General features: G+C 44.3%; 1 protein-coding gene across 1 annotated transcript in view; it reads right to left on the bottom strand.

The window, feature by feature from the left end:
• FANCD2 (FA complementation group D2) overlaps positions 1 to 20,402 on the bottom strand; it is a 130,839-nt gene that overhangs the window by 23,217 nt on the left and 87,220 nt on the right. Inside the window, exons 31-37 of the mRNA XM_067561262.1 lie at positions 16,924 to 17,052; positions 16,672 to 16,790; positions 12,259 to 12,372; positions 9,731 to 9,858; positions 8,081 to 8,180; positions 6,584 to 6,706; positions 615 to 708 (exon numbers count right to left, since the gene is read on the bottom strand). Coding sequence (XP_067417363.1) covers positions 615 to 708; positions 6,584 to 6,706; positions 8,081 to 8,180; positions 9,731 to 9,858; positions 12,259 to 12,372; positions 16,672 to 16,790; positions 16,924 to 17,052 — 807 coding nt within the window. The remainder of the gene's footprint in view (positions 1 to 614; positions 709 to 6,583; positions 6,707 to 8,080; positions 8,181 to 9,730; positions 9,859 to 12,258; positions 12,373 to 16,671; positions 16,791 to 16,923; positions 17,053 to 20,402) is intronic.

Here is a 20,402-nt window from a genome sequence, read left to right as displayed (position 1 = left end):
ATGTAGATACTTATGGATTGTAATGCAGTCACCCCTTAGCTTCAGTCTTTGTTAAGCTAAATAGACTGAGCTCCTTGAGACTATCACTATAAGGCATGTTTTCTAAATCTTTTAGTCATTCTTGTGGCTCTTCTCTGAACCCTCTCCAGTTTATCAACAACATTCTTGAAAACTATGGGCACCAAAACTGGACACATTATGTCAGCAATGGTTGCACCAATACCAAAGAGAGAGGTAAAATGACCTCTCTACTCTTACTCAAGAGTCCCTGATTTCAGGATCACATTAGCTCACAATGGATCTCATGTTCAACTGATTATCCACCACAACCCCCAAATTCTTTTCTGAGTCACTGCTTCTCAGAGTCTTCCATCCTGTAAATATAGCCTACATTCTTTGTTGCTGGATTAATGGGGAGTTTGGCTTGGATGCTGGCTAACTAACAGGTAGTTTGGCAGACTGCCATACTCAAAAGGTTATCTTGCGTGTCAGTGTTTTGGCTGCCTGCCAGAACATCATTATGAAGCCACTACTACTGTAGCACCTTCCTGTGGTTTCCTATTTTGGGTTGTGTAAATCCCTCCTGGAGATCTCAGATGTGTTTGTTGGCCTACCTCACTTGAGTCCGATGGTTTCCCAGCAGGAATACTTCTCACTGAGCTCTCCAGCTGAGCTATCATCACTTGGAAGAAAACTGGAAACGTCTGCCTGGAGAGAAAAAAGCCAAGAGCCCATTAAAGACTGATGGGCAGCTCTTTGTGCATCTGGTTGAGGTGCTTATCCCCCTGAGTAGCCTGAAAACTCAAGAGGTCAGCTGAGTTGGACAAACCATTTGTCATGCAATAGCAGTGGGGTAATCACTTGGATGCACTGAACAATTGCAACTCATCCAGAGGAGATCTGAGTGCTGGGTACTGCTAGAATTCTTAACAACTTTACCCCACTGAAAGTTGGGAGTGTGTATAATCTGTTTAGCATCTAAACAACTAGATAAGATGGCAGCAAAATCTGGCATAAGACCCACCAGGACAAATATCTAAATTCAACAGCAAAAAACATTAATGCAGAGTTACGGTTGCTTAGCATGATGTTGTCCCCTTGTAGAATGGTGAGCTGAGCAAAAGTGAAACAGGAAATGCAGAGCTAAGATTGTCCCATGCACCCTTAACTCTGCCCTCATTCAGCAGTGTCCCAGTATGCCCCATTAATGTTGATTTTCAGTACATTGATTTTCAATAAGAACACCGAAAAAGCTCCAGAAGACTGGAAGAAAGCTAATATTGTGCCAATATTTGAGAAAGGTCAGTGGGAGGACCCAGGTAATTATAGGCCTGTCTGTCTCACATTGATCTCGGGCACAATAATGGAGCAATTAATGGATGTGGGATTCGATTAATAAAAAATTACAGGAGGGTAGTATAATTAATGCCATTCAGCATGGATTTATGGAAAATAGATACTGTCAAACTAATTTGATATCTTTTTTGGTGATGACAAGTGTGTTTGATAAAGACAATAGTGTTGATGTAATATCCTTAGACTTCTGTAAGGCACTGACTTGGTACTGAATGATATTTTGATTGAAAACCTAGAAAGATATACAATTAACATGGCACATATTAAATGGATTAAAAGCTGGCTAACCGATGTGTCTCAAAATGTAACTGAAAGTGGGGAATAATCACAGAATGGGTATGTTTCTAGTGGGGTCCTGCAGGAATCGGTTCTTGGCTCGTCTCTTTTTAATATTTTTATTTATAACCTGGAAGAAAACCTAAAATCATCACTGATCAAGTTTGCAGATGACACAAAAATTGGGAGAGTGATAAATAATGAAGAGGATAGATCACTGACACGGAGCGATTTAGATCACTTAGTAAGCTGGACACAAGAAAACAATGTGTGTCTAAATATGGCTAAATGTAAATGTATACATCTAGGAACAAAGAATGTCAGCCATATTTACAGGATGGGGAACCCTGGGAAGCAGTGGCTCTGAGAAAGATTCGGGGGTCATGGTGTATAATCAGCTGAATAGGAGTCCCAGGGCGACCCTGTGGCCAAAAGGGCTAATGCAATCTTCGAATGCATAAACAGGGAAATCTGGAGTAGGAGAGGAGAGGTTATTTTACCTCTGTATTTGGCACTGGTGCGACCATTGATGGAATAATGTTTCCAGTTCTGATGCCCACCATTCAGGAAGGATGTTGATAAACTGGAGAGGGTTCAGAGAAGAGCCACAAGAAGCGTTAAAGGATTAGAAAACCTGCCTTATAGTGATAGACTCCAGGAGCTCCGTCTGTTTAGCTTCACAAAGAGAAGATTAAGGGTTGATTTGATGACAGTCTACAAGTACCTACTTGGGGAACAAATATTTAATAATGGGCTCTTCAATCTAGCAGAAAAAGGTCTAACTTGATCCAATGGCTAGAAGCTGAAGCTAGAGAAATTCACACTCGAAAGAAGGTGTATATTTTTAAGGATGAGGGTAATTAACCACTGAAACAATTTACCAAGGGTCATGGTGGATTCTCCATCACTGAAAATGTTTAAATATAGATAGGCTGCGCACATATGCAGTTGTTCTCCTCATGCTCCAAACCGAGGGTCTAAGAGGAGTTGCGAACCAAAGGTTCTCCACTTCCTTTTCTTACCATGAATTTGGTCACGATCCGCAGCAGAAGGGCAGAGGGTGACTAGTAGAAAACACAATGGAAAATTCCTGGCTCTGCTGGAGGGGGGGGGGGGGTCTCACGCTGTTCTCTCTTGCAGTGGGTCGGGGCCTCCTGTTGCCCATTTCTGGGTGTCGGCCCCTCTGGTAGTGCCCAGAGAGGGGAGGGGGAAGGGATCTGGACCCACCCTCTACTCCAGGTCCCAGCTCAGGGGCCCTACGAATAGCAGTTATGTACTGCTGACCGTGCTCAAGGCTGTAATTCATTCCCCGGGGCTACTTCCCCCTCTCCCCCTTCAGCTTCTTGGATTCTCTGCCTTCTCTCTTCCTGGGCAGGGTCTCTTCCAGTCCTCCTGCCTGGAGAGTCTCTCAGTCTTGCTCTCTGTGTAGCAGGGTCCTTTCTCTCAGGCCTCTGTGGCTGGGAAGTGTCTTTGCTCTTCTTGAGCAAGTTTCCCCTTTCTCATGGCTCTTCTCTGCTCCTCCAGTCAATGGCAGCACTCCTCCAACTCTACCACCAGTTCCTCCTCTCTCTCTGTCTGGCTGGAGCAGGGGTTTTTATCAGGTCTCTGTCTAGGCCTTTAATTGGCCTCAGGTGCTCCTAACTGACCTGTAGTAACCCCTGTTCAGTTCACAAGGAACAAGGCTCTGATCATTCTGGGGCTTATATATCTCCCTTCAATCATCCTCCTGCTGCCTGCTGTCTCACAACACATAGGGACCATACATTTCAAAGAACCTCCAGTTATAGGAAAGTAACCTCCATTTCTTCTTTGAGTGCTGGTCCCTATTCCACATGTGGGAGATTAGTAAACAGTAATCATACAGGAGGTGTGTGTGAGGATGCAGATGGTATGGACATCTGAAGTCCTGATGACCCCACAGCTGTATCTGCAGTCGAAGTCTGGACCAATGCATAGTGTCTTCTATAGGTATGTATGGAGCTCCAGATAGCTGCCCTGCATATATCTAATAAGGGCACCTCTCTCAGAGACGCTGCAGAGGTTGCTTGCACTCTTTTGGAATGGGTTCTCAGCCCAGGGTGGAGGTGGGGATGCAGTGTGAGCTAGTCAGTAACAAAGGATGATGCAGCCCAAGATCCACTTAGAGCATCTCTGTGCAGACAGAGCTTGACCCCTTGATCACTCTGCTATGGTGATAAAAAGTCCAGGTATTTTTCTCATTGCTTTTGTTCTCTGTAGATAAAATGCCAGTGCCCGTCAGAAGTCTACTGAGACAAGACGTCTCTGCAAATCAGAGGCATGAGGTTTTGGGGAAAATATCAGTAAGTGGATGATTTGATTCATGTGAGGCTCAAAAATTATTTTAGGAATGTATTTTGCGTGGAGGCAACGAGAGACCTTCTCTTTATGAAAGAAGGTATATGGCAGATCTACCATGAATGCTCCCAGCTCTCTGACCCTTCTGGTTGATGCAGTGGAGACTAGGAAGGCACCTTTCATTGAGAGATGGGACATAGCTAATAATTCAAAGGGAGGTTTTGATACCAGAGAAATTCTCCAGCCTCCATTTTGTATGTCTGACCTCCACTTTGAATAAGGAGGAGTCACTTCAAGTAAAATGAGGTATGGCCACAAAACTGTGAATAAAATGAGGTATGGCTAAGTAGCTCAGATCTGGAGCATGGGCAGTAGGGTCGAGTGAGGTAATCATAACTCTAAGGTAAACAACAGGAGTGAGCATGCACAAGGCTATTGGCATTGAACAAGTCTGAGCATGTCTGGACATGGCCAGGCATGCCCAAGAATGACTGTTTGTCAAAGGCTGGTATTAAGCATGTGCCAAGTCCAAGGATGAGCTAATGGTCAAAACTGAGCATGTGCAGTAAGGTGCTAACAGGCAGTTAACACATTTAGAGTAGAGAGATTGGAGCAGAGCAGACAAGCAGCTGCTGGAGGGTCAGAAGCTGGCAGAGAGAGGAAGGAAGAAGTAGCAACTTTAACAGCAACATCAGCAGTACAGACCAAGCAGAACAGAAGAGGGGTAACATTAGTAGCAGCAGCATAGGACACAGAGAACAGCAACTAAATATCTATGGACAGAGAAGCCCGCCAGTCTTTAGTCACAATTATAAGTTTACCGTATAGAGATGTATACGTCAGCGTGTGAATGAATGGTTGTTAACTGTAATTTTCTTATGTAAAACTTAAAATATAAGTTAAGAATTGCTGTCAGCAATCTACTGCAGACTAATCACCTGTAATAGAGCACATCACTGAGCATCATTTAAACTGCATGCTCTTGTGGTTTAGATGCTCTTTAACGTGCAATAAGGGATTTGTGTCTGATGTCAAATTTTAGATTACAATGTAGTGGGAATTACTAGTTACATCAACAAAAGATACTTTGTTGCAGAAAGAAAACTTCCTGTGTCAACCCCTTTATTGGAAGATTAAATCCATGTCCTTTAAGTGTTTTCTAAGCTACCCTGGAGACACACTCCCCAGGAAGAGCAGATTAAGGGAGCAATAGGCAGGTTATTTAAGGGGCACCCCAGAGCCTAAATTTCGAGGTAACAATTTGGTGAGAATTGAAAGCATGAGAATGAGATCCCATTGTGGAGGTGTTGGTTTCGCTACTAGTGGGAAAGTTTGAATTAGTCCTTCAGGAAACCAGTTATCATAGGATGAGTAAAGATTGTATGACCCTCAGCTGGAGGATGAAAGGTGCTGCTTGCTGCAAGATAGACACTTAGGGAACTAATAGAGAGGTCTGAGGTCTTTAGGGGTAAGTAGATATTTTAGAATAACAGGAATCCCAGCTGACTTTGAAGATAACTGGTACTGTTGTGATCAAGAGGCGAAATACTTCCATTTGGTCAGATCGGATCCTGGTAGAATCCTTCCTGCTTTGTTTGAGAATGGATTGAACTGCCACTGCATATGAGTGCTCTATGTCTGATGCCCATCCAAATACCATGCCCTGAGTTGCAGTGGTCCTGGATTGGGATACCAATTATACCACTGTATTGTGTCAGCAGATCTGGAAATGGTCAGATGTCAATGGGTGGACAGGTTGAAATCCTCAGGAGGTCCAAGAACCAGAATTGTATCAGCCAGTTGGGTGCAAGAAGAATGATCCAAGCCCTGTTGTGATGGGTCTTTTGTAGGAGTTGTGCCATTAGTGGGATGAGAGGAAAGGCATATCTGAGATGGTCCATCCAGGATAGCAGCAAACTATCATCATTTGAGCTGCAACCCAGAGCAAAGAGATACCAAGATGGTGTTCCCCACTGGGCGAAGACCTTGTTCAGAAAGGAATCATGAATCTCCCATTCATGTTGAAGATTATCTGCGGAGACTGTCTGCTAGATAGTACTGTGCATCTGACAGGTATATTGCTGATTTCTGATACATCAGTTACAGAGGTCGCCTGCTTGTTTATGTAGAAGACAGTTGTCATAATGTCTGACATTACTTGGATACTTTGGGATCGGATGAGTGGAAGGAACATGCTGCAGGCCCAACAGACTGATTTTAATTCCAGTAAGTTGATGTGCATCCTACGGGGTCCAAGTGCATTATGCAGTGTGATTGTTGAAAAGGGCTCACCAATCTAAGAGGGAAGAAACTGTGATGACTGTCGTCTTGGGTAGGGTGGCAGGAAAGGAACCTATTAGCATTGGTAATAACATCATGCTAGTAGCATTGGTTCAGGGATAACAAACTCAATCCTGCTCTGAAGCACGGTGGAATTTTGTCACTGGCTAAAGCTGACTTTACAGATTTAATACGCACTGCTAAGAGAATGCCTAGCAGTCCTCAAATGTACCATCAACATTACTAGCATGAAACCTTAACATAAAACAAGAAAGACAGACAGTAAGAGACCTGAAGGCAATGACTGCTATTGTCTGCAGCACATGAGATTCAAGGTCTTTGTTGATATTATTACCTTGTCAGCGTGGGGTAAGAAGAAGAATATCCATCTTTAGCAGACTTAATTAGCTCTGGGACCCCAACACTGGAGATTTCTTCCACAGCTTTCAAGATGTTGTCTGTGTGCTCCATATATATACTGAATCCAAACATCAGGATAGCAAGTCAGTACATGTTATGCAGAGGCAGGACAGTAGCTTCCATTACAAAGCCTATTCTTGACCTCCCTGTACCTTGTAATTTTGGTGTGGAAAATGTTTGGGTCTGAAGTTTGCCAGATTTATTCTGATTGCAGAGGAGAATGTTCCTGTAAAGCCTGAGGAAAATTCATCCAACTGTCCCTGAGTTACATGTCATTGAAAATCACTGACTTGAACCCGTGCCTCTCTTCCTTTTTCTCTAGCTCATTAGTAGCTGGTTACAGTCTCCCCTCCCACAATCTTCCAGACAGAACTCCTTAAACTCACATGGCAGCTACACCTGAAGAAAATAGGTTGCAATTAAGCAAAAATAGTAACAATTATTTATTGTGGTTTCTTTTGGGTCAATCCTACACTGATCTCAGTGAGAGCTTTTTACCATTGTTTTTAATAGAAGCAGAATCAGACACCACACTCAGGCCCCTTTACACTGCCAGACTGTAGGTGCACACATGAATGTGGACATGTTTTAGACTGTATTGGCCAATTCAGTGTAGAAAGAATACAAGGCTCAGGGGTCTTTCTATAAGTAAGGTCCAACAGAACTCTTTCTTTAGCTTAAGTGGTAGACGCCTGTGTTTCTGGAGCTGTAGGTACAGAGTTCTAGGCCTGGCTCTGCAGATGGTAGTTAAGATTGCAACAGTAGTACCAACATAAGGCTGATTTTGATCCCCTGCTACCTAAAAAAACCAAACAAACATTCTTCATAATTTCAGATTTGTAGGTGCAGTTTCACAGACACACTGAGAAAGCTTTGATGATATTGACTGAGATCTTTTTGAAAACAAACAATTTTAAAAGGGCAGCTTTTGAAACTTCATTTTCCATAAGCAGGTGCACAAATGTCCATCTCCAGACACAGTTTGCACAGGCTGTAGCATTACTGTTTGCTTCCAACCTTATTTGGCTTAGGGGGAAAAAAATAAAGTTATGAAACCTGTTTCAATCTGGTTTTCAAGAACTGTTTATATTTTTTCCTGTCCCCACAGACCTGTCAAGCAGGGGCGCTGTAACAATTTTTATAATAGGGGTACTGAGAGCCATTGAACCAAACTGTAAACCCTGTATATAATGGGAATTATGTCAAGCCAGGGGGTGCAGCAGAACCCCCTGTACCTCTAGTTCCAGCACCTATGCTGACAAAGCTTCCTGGAAAAGCATTTCAAGTACTTTGCCCACTAGATACTCTAAAAGAGCCCCCCAGTTTGATCTAGCCAAAATATCTGAACACACACTGAGAGTAAACTGTTTATGAAGAGAGTTTGTTCTCAGCAACCAAAAGCAAAACTGAAGCAAAAGCAAAGCATTCTTACCAGAGCAGACTGTGCAGGGCATCACTGAACTGGCTACCCTTCTCTCGCATGCCACTGGGCTGCACCCATGACTGGCAGAGGAACCGTTTTGCAAGCGAAGCTGTCAAAGATGATCAATAAGGTGAGGAGGGACCTGGATGTGCTTTGTCTCACTGAGAATACAAGCTTCCAAGACAATTTTCTTCTCATTTATACAAATGCAGGATTGTAATTAACCAGAAGCAATTGACTATGTGATTCCACTTAAAGCAGATCCTCTGTGCTCCATATGGTGCCTGCCAAAGTGCTAAAGCAAAGTGAGCTCAGAAAGGTGTATTCCTTAGAGATCATTACTTATCACACTAATGAGATGTATATAAAGGTCTAGTGAGCTGTTGGCCTGGAACACCGGTTCTTATCAGAGTCATTCTCTCTTTGTCCATTCATGTCTAACAATGCTACAATGGGTTTCCTTTCCTCCCTGCAGCCTGTGGAGTCAGAGATCAGTTTTTCCTTGCTGCTGGGACTGAGTGTCTCCCTTGGAAAGCCCAATTCCAGAAATTAGGTTTTCCAAAGCTGACATACAAATATAAACTCAAATGTTGGTGTATCAGTGAGAGGTGAACTTTCCCTTTGGACACAGCCTTTGAAAGTTAACTTGAACTGGCAAATTTACAGTTTACAATTTTGTAATCAGAAACAACGGTCTTCCTCCAAAGCCTGCATCTTGCTTCTCGCTTCTCTGGCATAAATAGTCAAAGAAAGGAAATGACCGGGTAGGAGAAAAATGTTTCATCATTATTCCTATCCATGGCAGACAGCTCATCCCTGCTTCATTCCAGGAGAGAATATAACTATGTACAATTCTGAACCATTTCATGGATTTGAGAGAGACATCACTAAAATGCAACACTTTACAGCTAAGAGGAGCCTGCAAACTTGAACTCTGGGCTTCAACAATGTCTGGTGAACATGGGGAATGAAGACCAGCAAGCTTCCTTGCATATTCTTTGCCAAGATGACCTTTCAGCCTATGTAGCTGCTCTCCCCCTTAGCATGTGAACTCTAATCAGCTTGGAAGAGCCGCTCCTCTTGTTTTATTAGGGCTCTTGTATCACTTTACTATATTGCGTCAGGAAGAGAAATAGTTACAGTGGTAGGTACAGTCCCCTAATGGGGATGCAGTTATAGCAGTATAGCTTGTTCTCATTAATTTATGTAAATACACTATACTGGTATGAGCGCCACTATAGCGGTATAATTGTGCCCATACTAGTGGCTGTATACCAATTTACTTATATCAGCATAAAACTACCCCCTAACCAAAATACTTCAGTCAGGACTAAAACTGTGTGTCAAACAGGCCTAAATGCATCTTGTTAGGCGCTTCTCTTTAGCCATCTTGTCTTTGAACCTCCATTTCTCCTGACAGGAGAATGATTAAAAAACCCAAAAAACTAATGAGCTGTAAACTGTTTTCCTGTGTGACTGACATATAACAAAGCAGGTGGTAAAGAGCTTCCAATACATTTTGCATAATTCATGTTAGTGAATTTCCTAGATTGCCTGGTGAGACTCCTAGCATAGGGCAAGTTCTACACACAAAGTCAAAGCATTATAGATAAAGGATGGCATGAGAAACTGTCCAGGAAAAGGTTCTGCACACGTTACCTATTTTCTCTTTTTTCCAGCTGGCGACAGGTTTTTCAGCTATGACAATCAGGAACTGAGTGAGGCTGAGTGCACACTGGAAATTGGGGATGCTGCTTTGGAAATTCAACAAGTAGTGAAAACTCTCGCTGTGGGTGACAGGAAAGAAAAGGGATGAAGACATTGCAGATATGGCACTATCACCTATATACATAGAAAGAGAGGAAGTACCAGCCCACATCACACCCAGAGGACCTGCTAGCCTGGCATCCTGTCTCCAACAGTGATCAGCACCAGATGCCTCAATACTGGAAAAATCTGCTCATAAAGGAAGCTTCTGTCTCACCTCTGCCAGTTTGAGGGTGGCTTGGGCCTGGAGATTTGGACTATTTTTATCTTAGCTACTGTGGATGTTCTTCCATATAAATGTATATTCCTTTTGCTGAAACCTACTACACTCCTGGTCTCAATGGTATCCAGTGGCAATGAGTTCCACAAGCAAATTAGGTGTCATGTAAAACATATTTACTTTTTATCAGTTTCAAATGTGTTGCCTTTTAAATTAACTAAATGTCCCTCTTGTTCTTGTATTATAAGAACTGGACAGTAATAGCGCCCTTCGCTATCCCATACCTCCATCATGTTCTCACTCTTTCATCGCTTCACTAAGCAAAACAGACCTTGCCTTGTCAGTCTCACCAGGCTCCTGCTCCTGGCCTGCTTCTCAACCCCTTCTATTTCTGCTACGTCCACTGCACCACCAGCCCTCGGTATCTCAGCAATAGAGCCCTTTGGTTCTTGAACTATAGAGCCTGAGGCGCTCTTATTAACATGCCTGCCCTGACCTGGCTTATTCCACTCATCCCTAATCACTTCCTGGAAGGAGGAATGAAGGGGCACCACTGTCACAGGGGAGGATTTTGAGGGACGAAATTTGCTGTGAGGCTCATGCTCACCGACCTGCTGAAGTTGGATTTGAATCGTGCAAATAACCTGGCTGCACATAGATTGACACTTCTCAAGGGGAAAAAGTCTTTCCTGAATTTTTCCCCAGCTTGTTCGGAGTCAGAGCCAGGTAGCTCGTCTTCCTCAGTGGAGGAGGGGGAGGAGGAAGAGGAGTCGGATCTCCTGGGTTTTTTGTGCCTTTTCTTTCCCCTTTTAGTTTTTTTTTTAAATCTTTTTTTGCACACTTTGGGAGCACAGAAGCTCTGCTGCGGCTTTGGGGAGGCCGTCTACGGCTTTGTCCTCCTTAGGGCCTGGAGCCCTCTCGAGAGGTCTGCCTATGACTCCTCCCCCACTGGGTCTCAATTCCCCCTGGGGTGGGGGAAACTCATCAGCACCCACCTGGACATCTTGGGAGGGAGGGGGGCTGATTAGAAGCCCTGCTTCTTTCCCCAGGGTGCTCAGGACCCACTTTATGACTTGCGGGGGGATGGAGGCAGGTGGGAGTGGTGAGGAAACTCATGGCCCTGCAATCCTCCCCTCTTAGTTCTGTAAAGGCCCCAGCAACCTATCCCCTGAGCTGAATGGCCAGGGTCTGCCTTGCTTCTGGAGCCTCTCCCTGTTCTGTTTTCCCCTCATTGGAGCCATGGCTGCCTTGGTGGGTAGAGACCCCACCTGCCTGTCTGACTCGTAGCCCCAGGACCTAACAGAATTAGGGACAGACGGCTGGGTGCAGGCTGGGCACAACACAAATTGTCTGCCAAGCCTGGGAGGGCTGCCTCACAAATCGAGCACTGCTTGGATTGGACCCAGGACTTTCATGGCTGCTCTGCCATGCCTGTAAGGGGCAGAGGAGCCGGCAGGGAGACATTGCAGCAGTGGCTCAGGAAGGGTTAAAACACTGAGGGGTTAGCCACCAGGGAGGAGGAGAAATGCCCAGGAGGGAGAACACTGCTCCCCACTGCCCAAAAACTAGGCAGAAAAATTAAATAGACGGAATAAGGGCAGGAGCAAAAGGAACTGCCACTGCTGATACTGCAGAGGCAGAGAACCTGGCAGCAAGTGGGAACAGGGAATGTGACCAAAGTGTGCGGTGCCAAAATGCTGCTGCGCCTCGGTGAGCTGCAGAGAGGGAAGAGCAGCGCGGACATCCAGAATTGTGAGACCCCGGACTGTGGAATTATAATAATTTTCAGAATCATTTTTCAACCCATTCCTTGTACTCCCTCACAGTTTGCTTTTTGACCAACAGTGCACACCCAGGAGAGTTTTCACTCTCTGATACACAAACACACCATGCTCTCTCCCCTTCTCTAACCAGGGCACCCCTCGCTCCCCCTCAGACTATTTTACACATAGTGGTACCCCCTGCTTTATTTCCAAGTATTTCATAGACCTCAAGTGTCTCCAGTTTCCAAGAACTGTGTATATATATTCATGCTGTTGCTGATAATGAAGCCCTGTGTTCTAAAGATCTCAGGGACCCTGAATCAGTTTTATCTATCATGCATTTGTGCAGAACATCCACAGGAAATATAGAAAACATTTTGAATGGTATTCCTGTTAAAGTTCTGGGAACATAGCACTGATGCCTTCATTTATCCTACCTGATTAGGTCCTCAAGAAGAAGAAACTCTGTCTCTCCTGGCTTTAGTCTGTCTGCAAGGACTTTGAGGGCTGACCTCAGCAAGTCACTATTTTCACGCTGAGAAAATCCACTCCTGGGGAAAAAGAAAAGAGCCTCAGAACATCATCAATATGATATTATGCACACAGAACACAAAACTGGTCAGTGAAAGTTCAAACCCTTGCTTCAGCGACTTTGGTAGATATTCATTGAGCAACACCTCACTTAATGTACCCCATGCATGACAAAGGGTATTTCCATTGCAACCTAACCAAAGAGCTTCAGAGGATGGAATTTCTTTAAAAAAAAAAAACACTCCTTGGAAATTTCATTCAAATATTTTAGGCGAAAGTTAAGGATAATTTCAGACATTAAACTTTAGGGAATGCCAACGTTGGCTTACCTGCATGTCCCTTAATTCTGTGTATACGTTGAATGATCACCATTCTATTTTTCAACTAATACAACATAATATCACACTTTTCCCCCTACTACCTCAGATACATTTGTATCATCTTCCACCACTGCATATAACTCTGTGTATGCCTGACAAACATAGCCCATGACAGATATTGATTCTCAGCAGAGCCAGTCTTATTTACTGTATTCATTAAAAACACACCTTGTTTTCATTAAAACAAGTATTCATTAAAAAACAAGCCTAGGACTTGTTAAAAGCCTCCCCGCAAGAGAAAGGGTGTGACTAGAGTTGTGAGAGTGAGGAAAGCTACCACAGTGTGTGAACAGGCAAGACGCTGTCAGAAACCAGGAGGGTTTAGGAGAAAGAGCAGAACGCTGGCACAAGAGAACCCTGCGGGTACAAAGACTGGGGGAGGGAAAAACCCTGCCCGAAGATGGGAAAGGACCTTTCCCAGGCCTGTAAGCCTGAGGGAAGAGACCGTGCCAGAAGTGGAAGATAGAACCAGACATTTGGTTTGGGCACTACCACGCCCAGTGGGGCTGTCAGGGGTCAAGAGCCTCCCCGACAAGGAGGCCAGGAATCTGTCCGAACAGGGTGCAGACATTAAGTCAAGGAGCACGGGGAAGTAACCCAGGGAAGCTAGAAGCTTTCCTGAAGCCAAAGCATGAGGGTGCTACTTGTAGGGTCCCTGGCTTGGGGCCCGGAGTCAAGAGTGGAACCGGCCCCCCCACCCACTGGAGGGGCAAGAGCCCCAGCGAAGAGGCAAGGGCCTGTGAGAACCAGAGACAGAACTGAGAGCCAGAAGGGAGCGGCCATCTTAGAGCGGCTGTATTACCCTTCCCCACCACTAGAGGGTGGAAGAACACTAAAGGGTGAAGCAGTTCCCTGACCTACCGCTAGAAGGAAGCGCTGGACCCACCGAGGCAGGGGAAGAGCTTTGTCACAGTGGCTAAACAACAAAGTAAAAGAAGCAGTTAGAGGCAAAAAGGCATCCCTTAAGAAGTGGCCGTTAAATCTTACTGAGGAAAGCAGAAAGGAGCATAAACTCTGGCAAATGAAATGTAAAAATATAATTAGGAAGACCAAACAATAATTTGAAGACCAGCTAGCCAAAGACACAAAAAGTAACAGCAAAAATTATTTTAAGTACATCAGAAGCAGGAAGCCTGCTAAACAACCAGTGGGGCCACTGGACGATTGAGATGCTAAAGGAGTGCTCAAGGAAGATAAGGTTATTCTTCAGAAACTAAATGAATTCTTTGCATCAGTCTTCACAGCTGAGGATGTGAGGGAGATTCCCAAACTTAAGCCATTCTCTTTAGGTGACAAATCTGAGGAACTGTCCCAGATTGAGGTGTCAGTAGAGGTAGTTTTGGAATAAATTGATAAATTAAACAGTAATAAGTCACCAGGCCCAGATGGTATCCACCCAAGAGTTGTGAAGGAACTCAAATGTGAAACTGCAGAACTTCTAAGTGTGCTATGTAACCTATCATTTAAATCAGCTTCTATACCGGATGACTGGAGGATAGCAAATGTGACGCCAATTTTTTAAAAAGGCTCTATAGAATCATAGAGTTGGAAGGGACCTCAGGAGGTCATCTAGTCCAACCCCCTGCTCAAAGCAGGACTAACCAGGACTAACCTCAGCTAAATAATCCCAGCCAGGGCTTTGCCAAGCCACATTTTAAAAACCTCCAAAGATGGAGATTCCACCACCTCCCTAGGTAACCCATTCCAGTGCTTTACCACCCTCCTAGTGAAAAACTTTTTCCTAACGTCCAACCTAGACCTCCCCAACTGCAACTTGAGACTGTTGCTCCTTGTTCTGTCATCTGCCACCACTGAGAACAGCCTAGCTCTCTCCTCCCTGGAACCCCCTTTCAGGTAGTTAAAGGCTGCTATCAAATCCCCCCTCATTCTTCTCTTCTGCAGACCAAACAAGCCTAGTTCCCTCAGCCTCTCCTCGTAAGTCTTGTGCTCCAGCCCCCTAATCGTTTTTGTTGCCCTTCGCTGGACTCTCTCCAACTTCTCCACATCCTTTTTGTAGTGGGGGGCCCAAAACTGGACACAATACTACAAATGCGGCCTCACCAATGCCGAATAGAGGGGAATAATCACTTCCCACGATCTGCTGATCTCCAGAGGCGATCCTGGAAATTACAGGCCAGTAAACCTAACTTCAATACCAGGCAAACTGGTTAAAACTATAGTAAAGAACAGAATTATCAGACACATAGATGAACACGATTTGTTGGGAGAAGAGTCAACATTGTTTTTGTAAAGGAAAATCATGCCTCACCAATCAACGAGAATTCTTTGAGGGGGTCAACAAGCATGTGGACAAGGGAGATCTAGCAGATATAGTGTACTTAGATTTTAAGAAAGCCTTTGACAAGGTCTTTCACCAAAGGCTCTTAAGCAAAGTAAGCAGTCATGGAATAAAAGGGAAGGTCCTCTCCTCAGTAACTGGTTAAAAGATAGAAAAGAAAGGGGAGGAATAAATGGTCAGTTTTCAGAATGGAGAGAGGTAAATATTGGTGTCCCCCAAGGGTCTGTACTAGGACCAGTGCTGTTCAACATATTCATAAATGATCTGGAAAAAGGAGAAAACAGTGAGGTGACAAAATTTGCAGATGATACAAAACTACTCAAGGTTGTTAAGTCCAAAGCAGACTGTGAAGAGTTACAAAGAGATCTCACAAAACTGGGTGACGGGGCAACAAAATGGCAGATGAAATTAAATGGTGATAAATGCAAAGTAATGCACATTGGAAAACATAATCCAAAGTATACATATAAAATGATGGGGTCTGAATTAGCTATTATTACTCAAGAAAGAGATCTTGGAGTCATTGTGGAGAGTTCTCTGAAAACATCCACTCAATGTGCAGCGGCAGTCAAAAAAACTAACTGAATGTTGGGAATCATTAGGAAAGGGATAGATAATAAGATACAAAATATCGAATTGCCTCTTTATAAATCCATGATATGCTCACATCTTGAATTCTGTGTGCAGATTTGGTCACCCTATCTCAAAAAAGATTTATTGGAATTGGAAAAGGTACAGAAAAGGGCAATTAAAATGTTTAGGAGTCTGGAAAAGCTTCCATATGAGGAGAGCTTATTAAGACTGGAACTTTTCAGCTTGAAAAAGAACTGACTAAGGTGGGATATGATAGAGGTCTATAAAATCATGACTTTGTGGAGAAAGTAAATAAGGAAGTGTTATTTACTCCTTCTCATAACACAAGAACTAGGGGTCACCCAATGAAAATGAATAGGCAGCAAGTTTAAAACGAACAAAAGGAAGTATTTCTTCACACAACGCACAGTCAGCTGTGGAACTCCTTGCCGGAGGATGTTGTGAAGGCCAAGCCTATAACGGGGTTCAAAAAAGAATTAGATAAATTCATGCAGGATAGGTTCATCAATGACTATTAGCCAGGATAGGCAGGGTTTGCTGTTTGCCAGAGGCTGGGAATGGCTGACGGGATGGATCACTTGATGATTACCTGTTCTATTCATTCCCTCTGAAGCACCTGGCACTGGCCACTACTGGAAGACAGAATACTGGGCTAGATGGACCATTGGTCTGACCCAGTGTGGCCGTTCTTATGTTCAGATTGGAAAGCACATAGACAGGTGTTTTACTTCTGCTGGCTTTAATCCAAGGCCACATGGTCTGTTAAAACCAGGGAGTTGCCTTTGGACCCCTTTGCAGCATGGGATTTTAATTCACTGTAACCGTGGTCAATCATCTATAGTTTCAATTCTTTATAGCTTGACTGAATTTACAGCAATTGTAATATAGTATTTTCTTAAAAGCCCCTATCACTGCAATTTGATGTTCTGCATGTGCTATGGGCTATTTGCTACATATGAGCCCTTCAATGAAGAGGAACACACACAAAAAGTGATAAACAGGCTTTGTTTATGTACACCCATGCACGCGCCACTCCTTACACTCACCATGCAAACAGGAGGCGAAAGGCCTGTAGCAGCTGCTGGTAACAAGAAGACATAAGCTGATGCTCCTGAAGGTTCACTCGTGGTCCATCCACCACCTCATAGTTTTCTGTACTTAATGCCTTAAACACAGAACAAACTATTAATTAAATGTTATTTCAATGTATGTCATTGCTCCTCCATTTCCCTAAACCCCAGGATATAAAATAAAAAAGCCCTCGGCAATTGTTAAAAATCAAGTTATTGCCTTCTGACCTGGAAGTAATTGTGCATGTTCTCCATATGATTACACAGTGGTTTCAGCAGCCCGACTGCACACTGGGCAACTTCTTGAGACGACTTCTGACACAGATGGGAGAATCCAATGTTCCTACAGCCTTTCCCCTGCAGTGAATCAAATATTTAAAGTCACTTCTTCATTCTTAATTTACAGGAGCCCAAAGATATAAGCACGCCACCTGATGGGGAGAATAAAACTAACTTGACTAGTGTGGTCCTGCTCAGTCTCACTCATCAGCAGGTACCAATAATGATACAAAGCTGCAGTTCACAGGGTTTAAGATGGCCACAGCCACAGGGAGCCAGAATACCAAGTACTAAGGAGCCAAAATGACTAGCATTTCTAATCCTTGAACTCTACTGGGAAAGTGAAATGGGGGAATAGACGGGGTCTTTTGTGAATACACAACATGTAAGAGGCGAGAGATGCTGATGGACATGCTCAGGGGTAGGGATGACTCTTCTTACCAGGGAGGAGCCTTTCGACTATGTGGATTTTACCTGGTAAGGGGTCATACCTGCAGTGCTGTCTTCCCATGTCAGCATTGCTAGTGACAGCCTGCAGGGCACGTTAGGGTGTCAGATGACAAATCACACTGGTTGATTTATTTTTGTTGTTCTGATATCACTGAGAGTTTTCATGGGCTTAGCCAATGCTGTGTGGACTTAGCTGCCTGCAAAGGACTTGGATAATGAGGAGGTTACTCTGTCAGGTAAGCATCTCTTCCAGTTAGGAACACCGAGTCCCTGGCCATCAAGGACAATAGCCACATTTATCTCTGATCGTGACAGCAGATTACATTTGCACGCTGAGGACCCTTCTGGCCTTATAAAATGGACTAGAAATGAATGGTGGACCACGAGGCCCCTCACTACCTGCCATTTCTTTCACATTCGGGCTGCTGTCCCTCTTATCTCACCAAAGCTGCATGTGCAGGGGAAGAAGGGGAGGAGGGGGAAGGCATGGCAATCTGCAACAGAAGCTGGGAGCAATAACCAGGGTATTAGGGCCTGGTGACCCCCAGCCAAGGACGACAGGCTAATGCTTTTCCAGTCGTTGAGGTGTGGCAGGAAATCCATCTCTTTTTATCACATCTTCCCAGGATGCAGCTATAGCTTGTCTATGGCAGCTGTAGACCTCCTCAGTGCAGCTTTACAAACTCTATAGTCTTGCCTGACAGAGTCTATCCTCTTTGGTTGGTTGGTACTTTCAGTATATGTTACTATGTGATTCTGTGACTCTGATGTGGACTGCCGGCCTCTCTCCCCTGAGGAGGAAGAATACCTTAGAGGGGAAGCAGGGAAGGGGGTGTATGCACACATAGAGGAATCAGCACATGTCTATGGCCTGGTCTTTTCTATATTGGTCTGCCCTGCTTCACGCCACAGAGATGAGCAGGGCAACCAGGTGCTGAGGATTATGTGCCATGCTGCACTCCAGGAAGCAGATCAGGGAAACACCAGTGCTAATTTTATTATTCATTTATTTCCTTTTTTGAAGTTTGTCCCCATGTTCCTGTTTCAGAGGGGGAGTGAACTTGGTCTCAGAGATTGCTCTTAAAATATTTCCAGTGGCTAGTGATCTCCCTGTCCTCAAAGAGGCCAAGCCTATTTGTTTCCCCTCCTCAACTGGGCCCTTTCTGGGTCCATCAAGGAAGGTGCTGGCCTAAGGTTCCAGAATGGGCTACCCTGAAACTCCCCTCCCCTCTATTGCATGGGATCCACATGGCCCAGATGAGGTGATGTTCCCCCAGGAATGTGTGTGAGTAGGGATTGAGTGTGAGTAGAGATCACCTGGGTGGCAGGGGTATGACAGTCTGTGCCCTATATTCACCCTTTTTTACAAAACTACAATGAATTTTGTACAAAGTATGCCTTGTGAGGTATCATTTGGAAACTCATAATGTGCTGATCATTATTATCCTGGTAAAATATGTGTGGGCCAACATTGTATGTAAAGTTATAAGATTCTACTTGTATGATTTTACTGAGCCTTACTCCAAGTTTAGAAAAGCAGGAACAAACCAGTTCCTTAGAGACAAAAGGCAAACTGACATCTCAGCCAAGTGTCAACATAATCAGATGAACTATTACCTGGTTAAGCAGCCATTCTTAGGCAGAAAAAAGGGTGTGAGCGAGAAATGTAAAGTTTGGCAAAGTAACAGCTGGAAATTTCCATCCCACAGATTTGCTGTCGCCTGAACCCAGCTGGAGATGATTCTCAAAGAACGGAAATGCTATAAGAAAGGGGAATACACTCCGCAGATTACCTCTCTCCCCTCATACCTACTAGGGTGACCAGATGTCCCAATTTTATAGGGATAGTCCCGATATTCCCTCACCCCTTGTCCTGATTTTTCACACTTGCTATCTGGTCACCCTAATCTCTACTCACAGCACCAACAACACTTGAAAGACAAAGGAAGCATCACTGAAGTAGGGGTGGGGGAGATTCTCACTGAAGGAAATCCAGCCAGACTGCAGTAAGCATGTGGTGAGAGAAACCCTTTTGCTTTCAATTCACTTAGTTTAAGTTAGGTAGAAGTTTGCATTTTGCCTTTTATTTTTTTGTAACTAATTCTGATTTTTATGCCTCATTACTTGTAATCACTAATAATCTTTCTTTCTGTAGTTAATAAACTTGTTTTATTGTTTTATCTAAGCCAGTGTGTTTGGACTGAGGTGTTTAGAAACACCATTTGAGAGAATAGAAAATGATATGCACAAAACCTGTTAATAAATTACGAACTTTCTATAAGCTTCTATTGTCCAGAAGGAAAGAGCTAGGCAGTACAAGACAGACATTTCTGGGGACAAGTCTGAGACTAGGACTCTAGTTGTGTTGCTCTGCAATATAATTTGTGGGTGGCTGACCAGAGCACTCATGCAGTACAGCTGGGAGTTATATACATGTGAGGCTGTGTGAGAGCAGACCAGGAGTGGTTGTTCTCACAGTGAAGCAGCGTAAAAGGCACCCTAAGTTAGAGAATTGAGGGGACACAGTTGTTCAACAGTCCAGAGTGGACCCTAGGGCATGTCACGGGGCTGGTATAAAAGTGGTAGTTTTGAAACTGGGCTCAAAAGCCCCATACCACAGTCTGGTGTTGGCAGTGCCCATGCTGGTTCCATGCTCTCCATCTGTGGCATGTAGGGAAGTGGAGGGGAGGAGACAGATGCGCTCTTCTGTGAGAGGCACAGCTGCTGGTGCAGACTATAGGGACTCCGGTGTGATCTTCCATCTGGTGCACTGTCCTGCTGTCTTCACTCCCCTCATGGAGGTGGGGGAAAGGAAGCTGTCTGATCTGTAGCCAGTTCTTTTCCAACCCTATCTGCCTCCTCTCCTGCTTGGGGAAAAGGTCAGAGATGACCCCGCCCAGCCCAGGCAACAAGGGAAACTGCATCCTGCCCACAGAGCTAGTTGAGTCCCCCACTCGATAAGGGGGAAGCAGGAGACA

The sequence above is a fragment of the Emydura macquarii genome, unplaced genomic scaffold (assembly GCF_026122565.2).
Source record: "Emydura macquarii macquarii isolate MOO-44397 ecotype Brisbane River unplaced genomic scaffold, CSIRO-AGI_Emac_v2 contig_2369, whole genome shotgun sequence".
Classification (NCBI taxonomy): domain Eukaryota; kingdom Metazoa; phylum Chordata; order Testudines; family Chelidae; genus Emydura; species Emydura macquarii.
The sequence above is the reverse complement of the archived record's forward strand: the minus strand, read 5'-3'. Positions and strand labels throughout refer to the sequence as shown.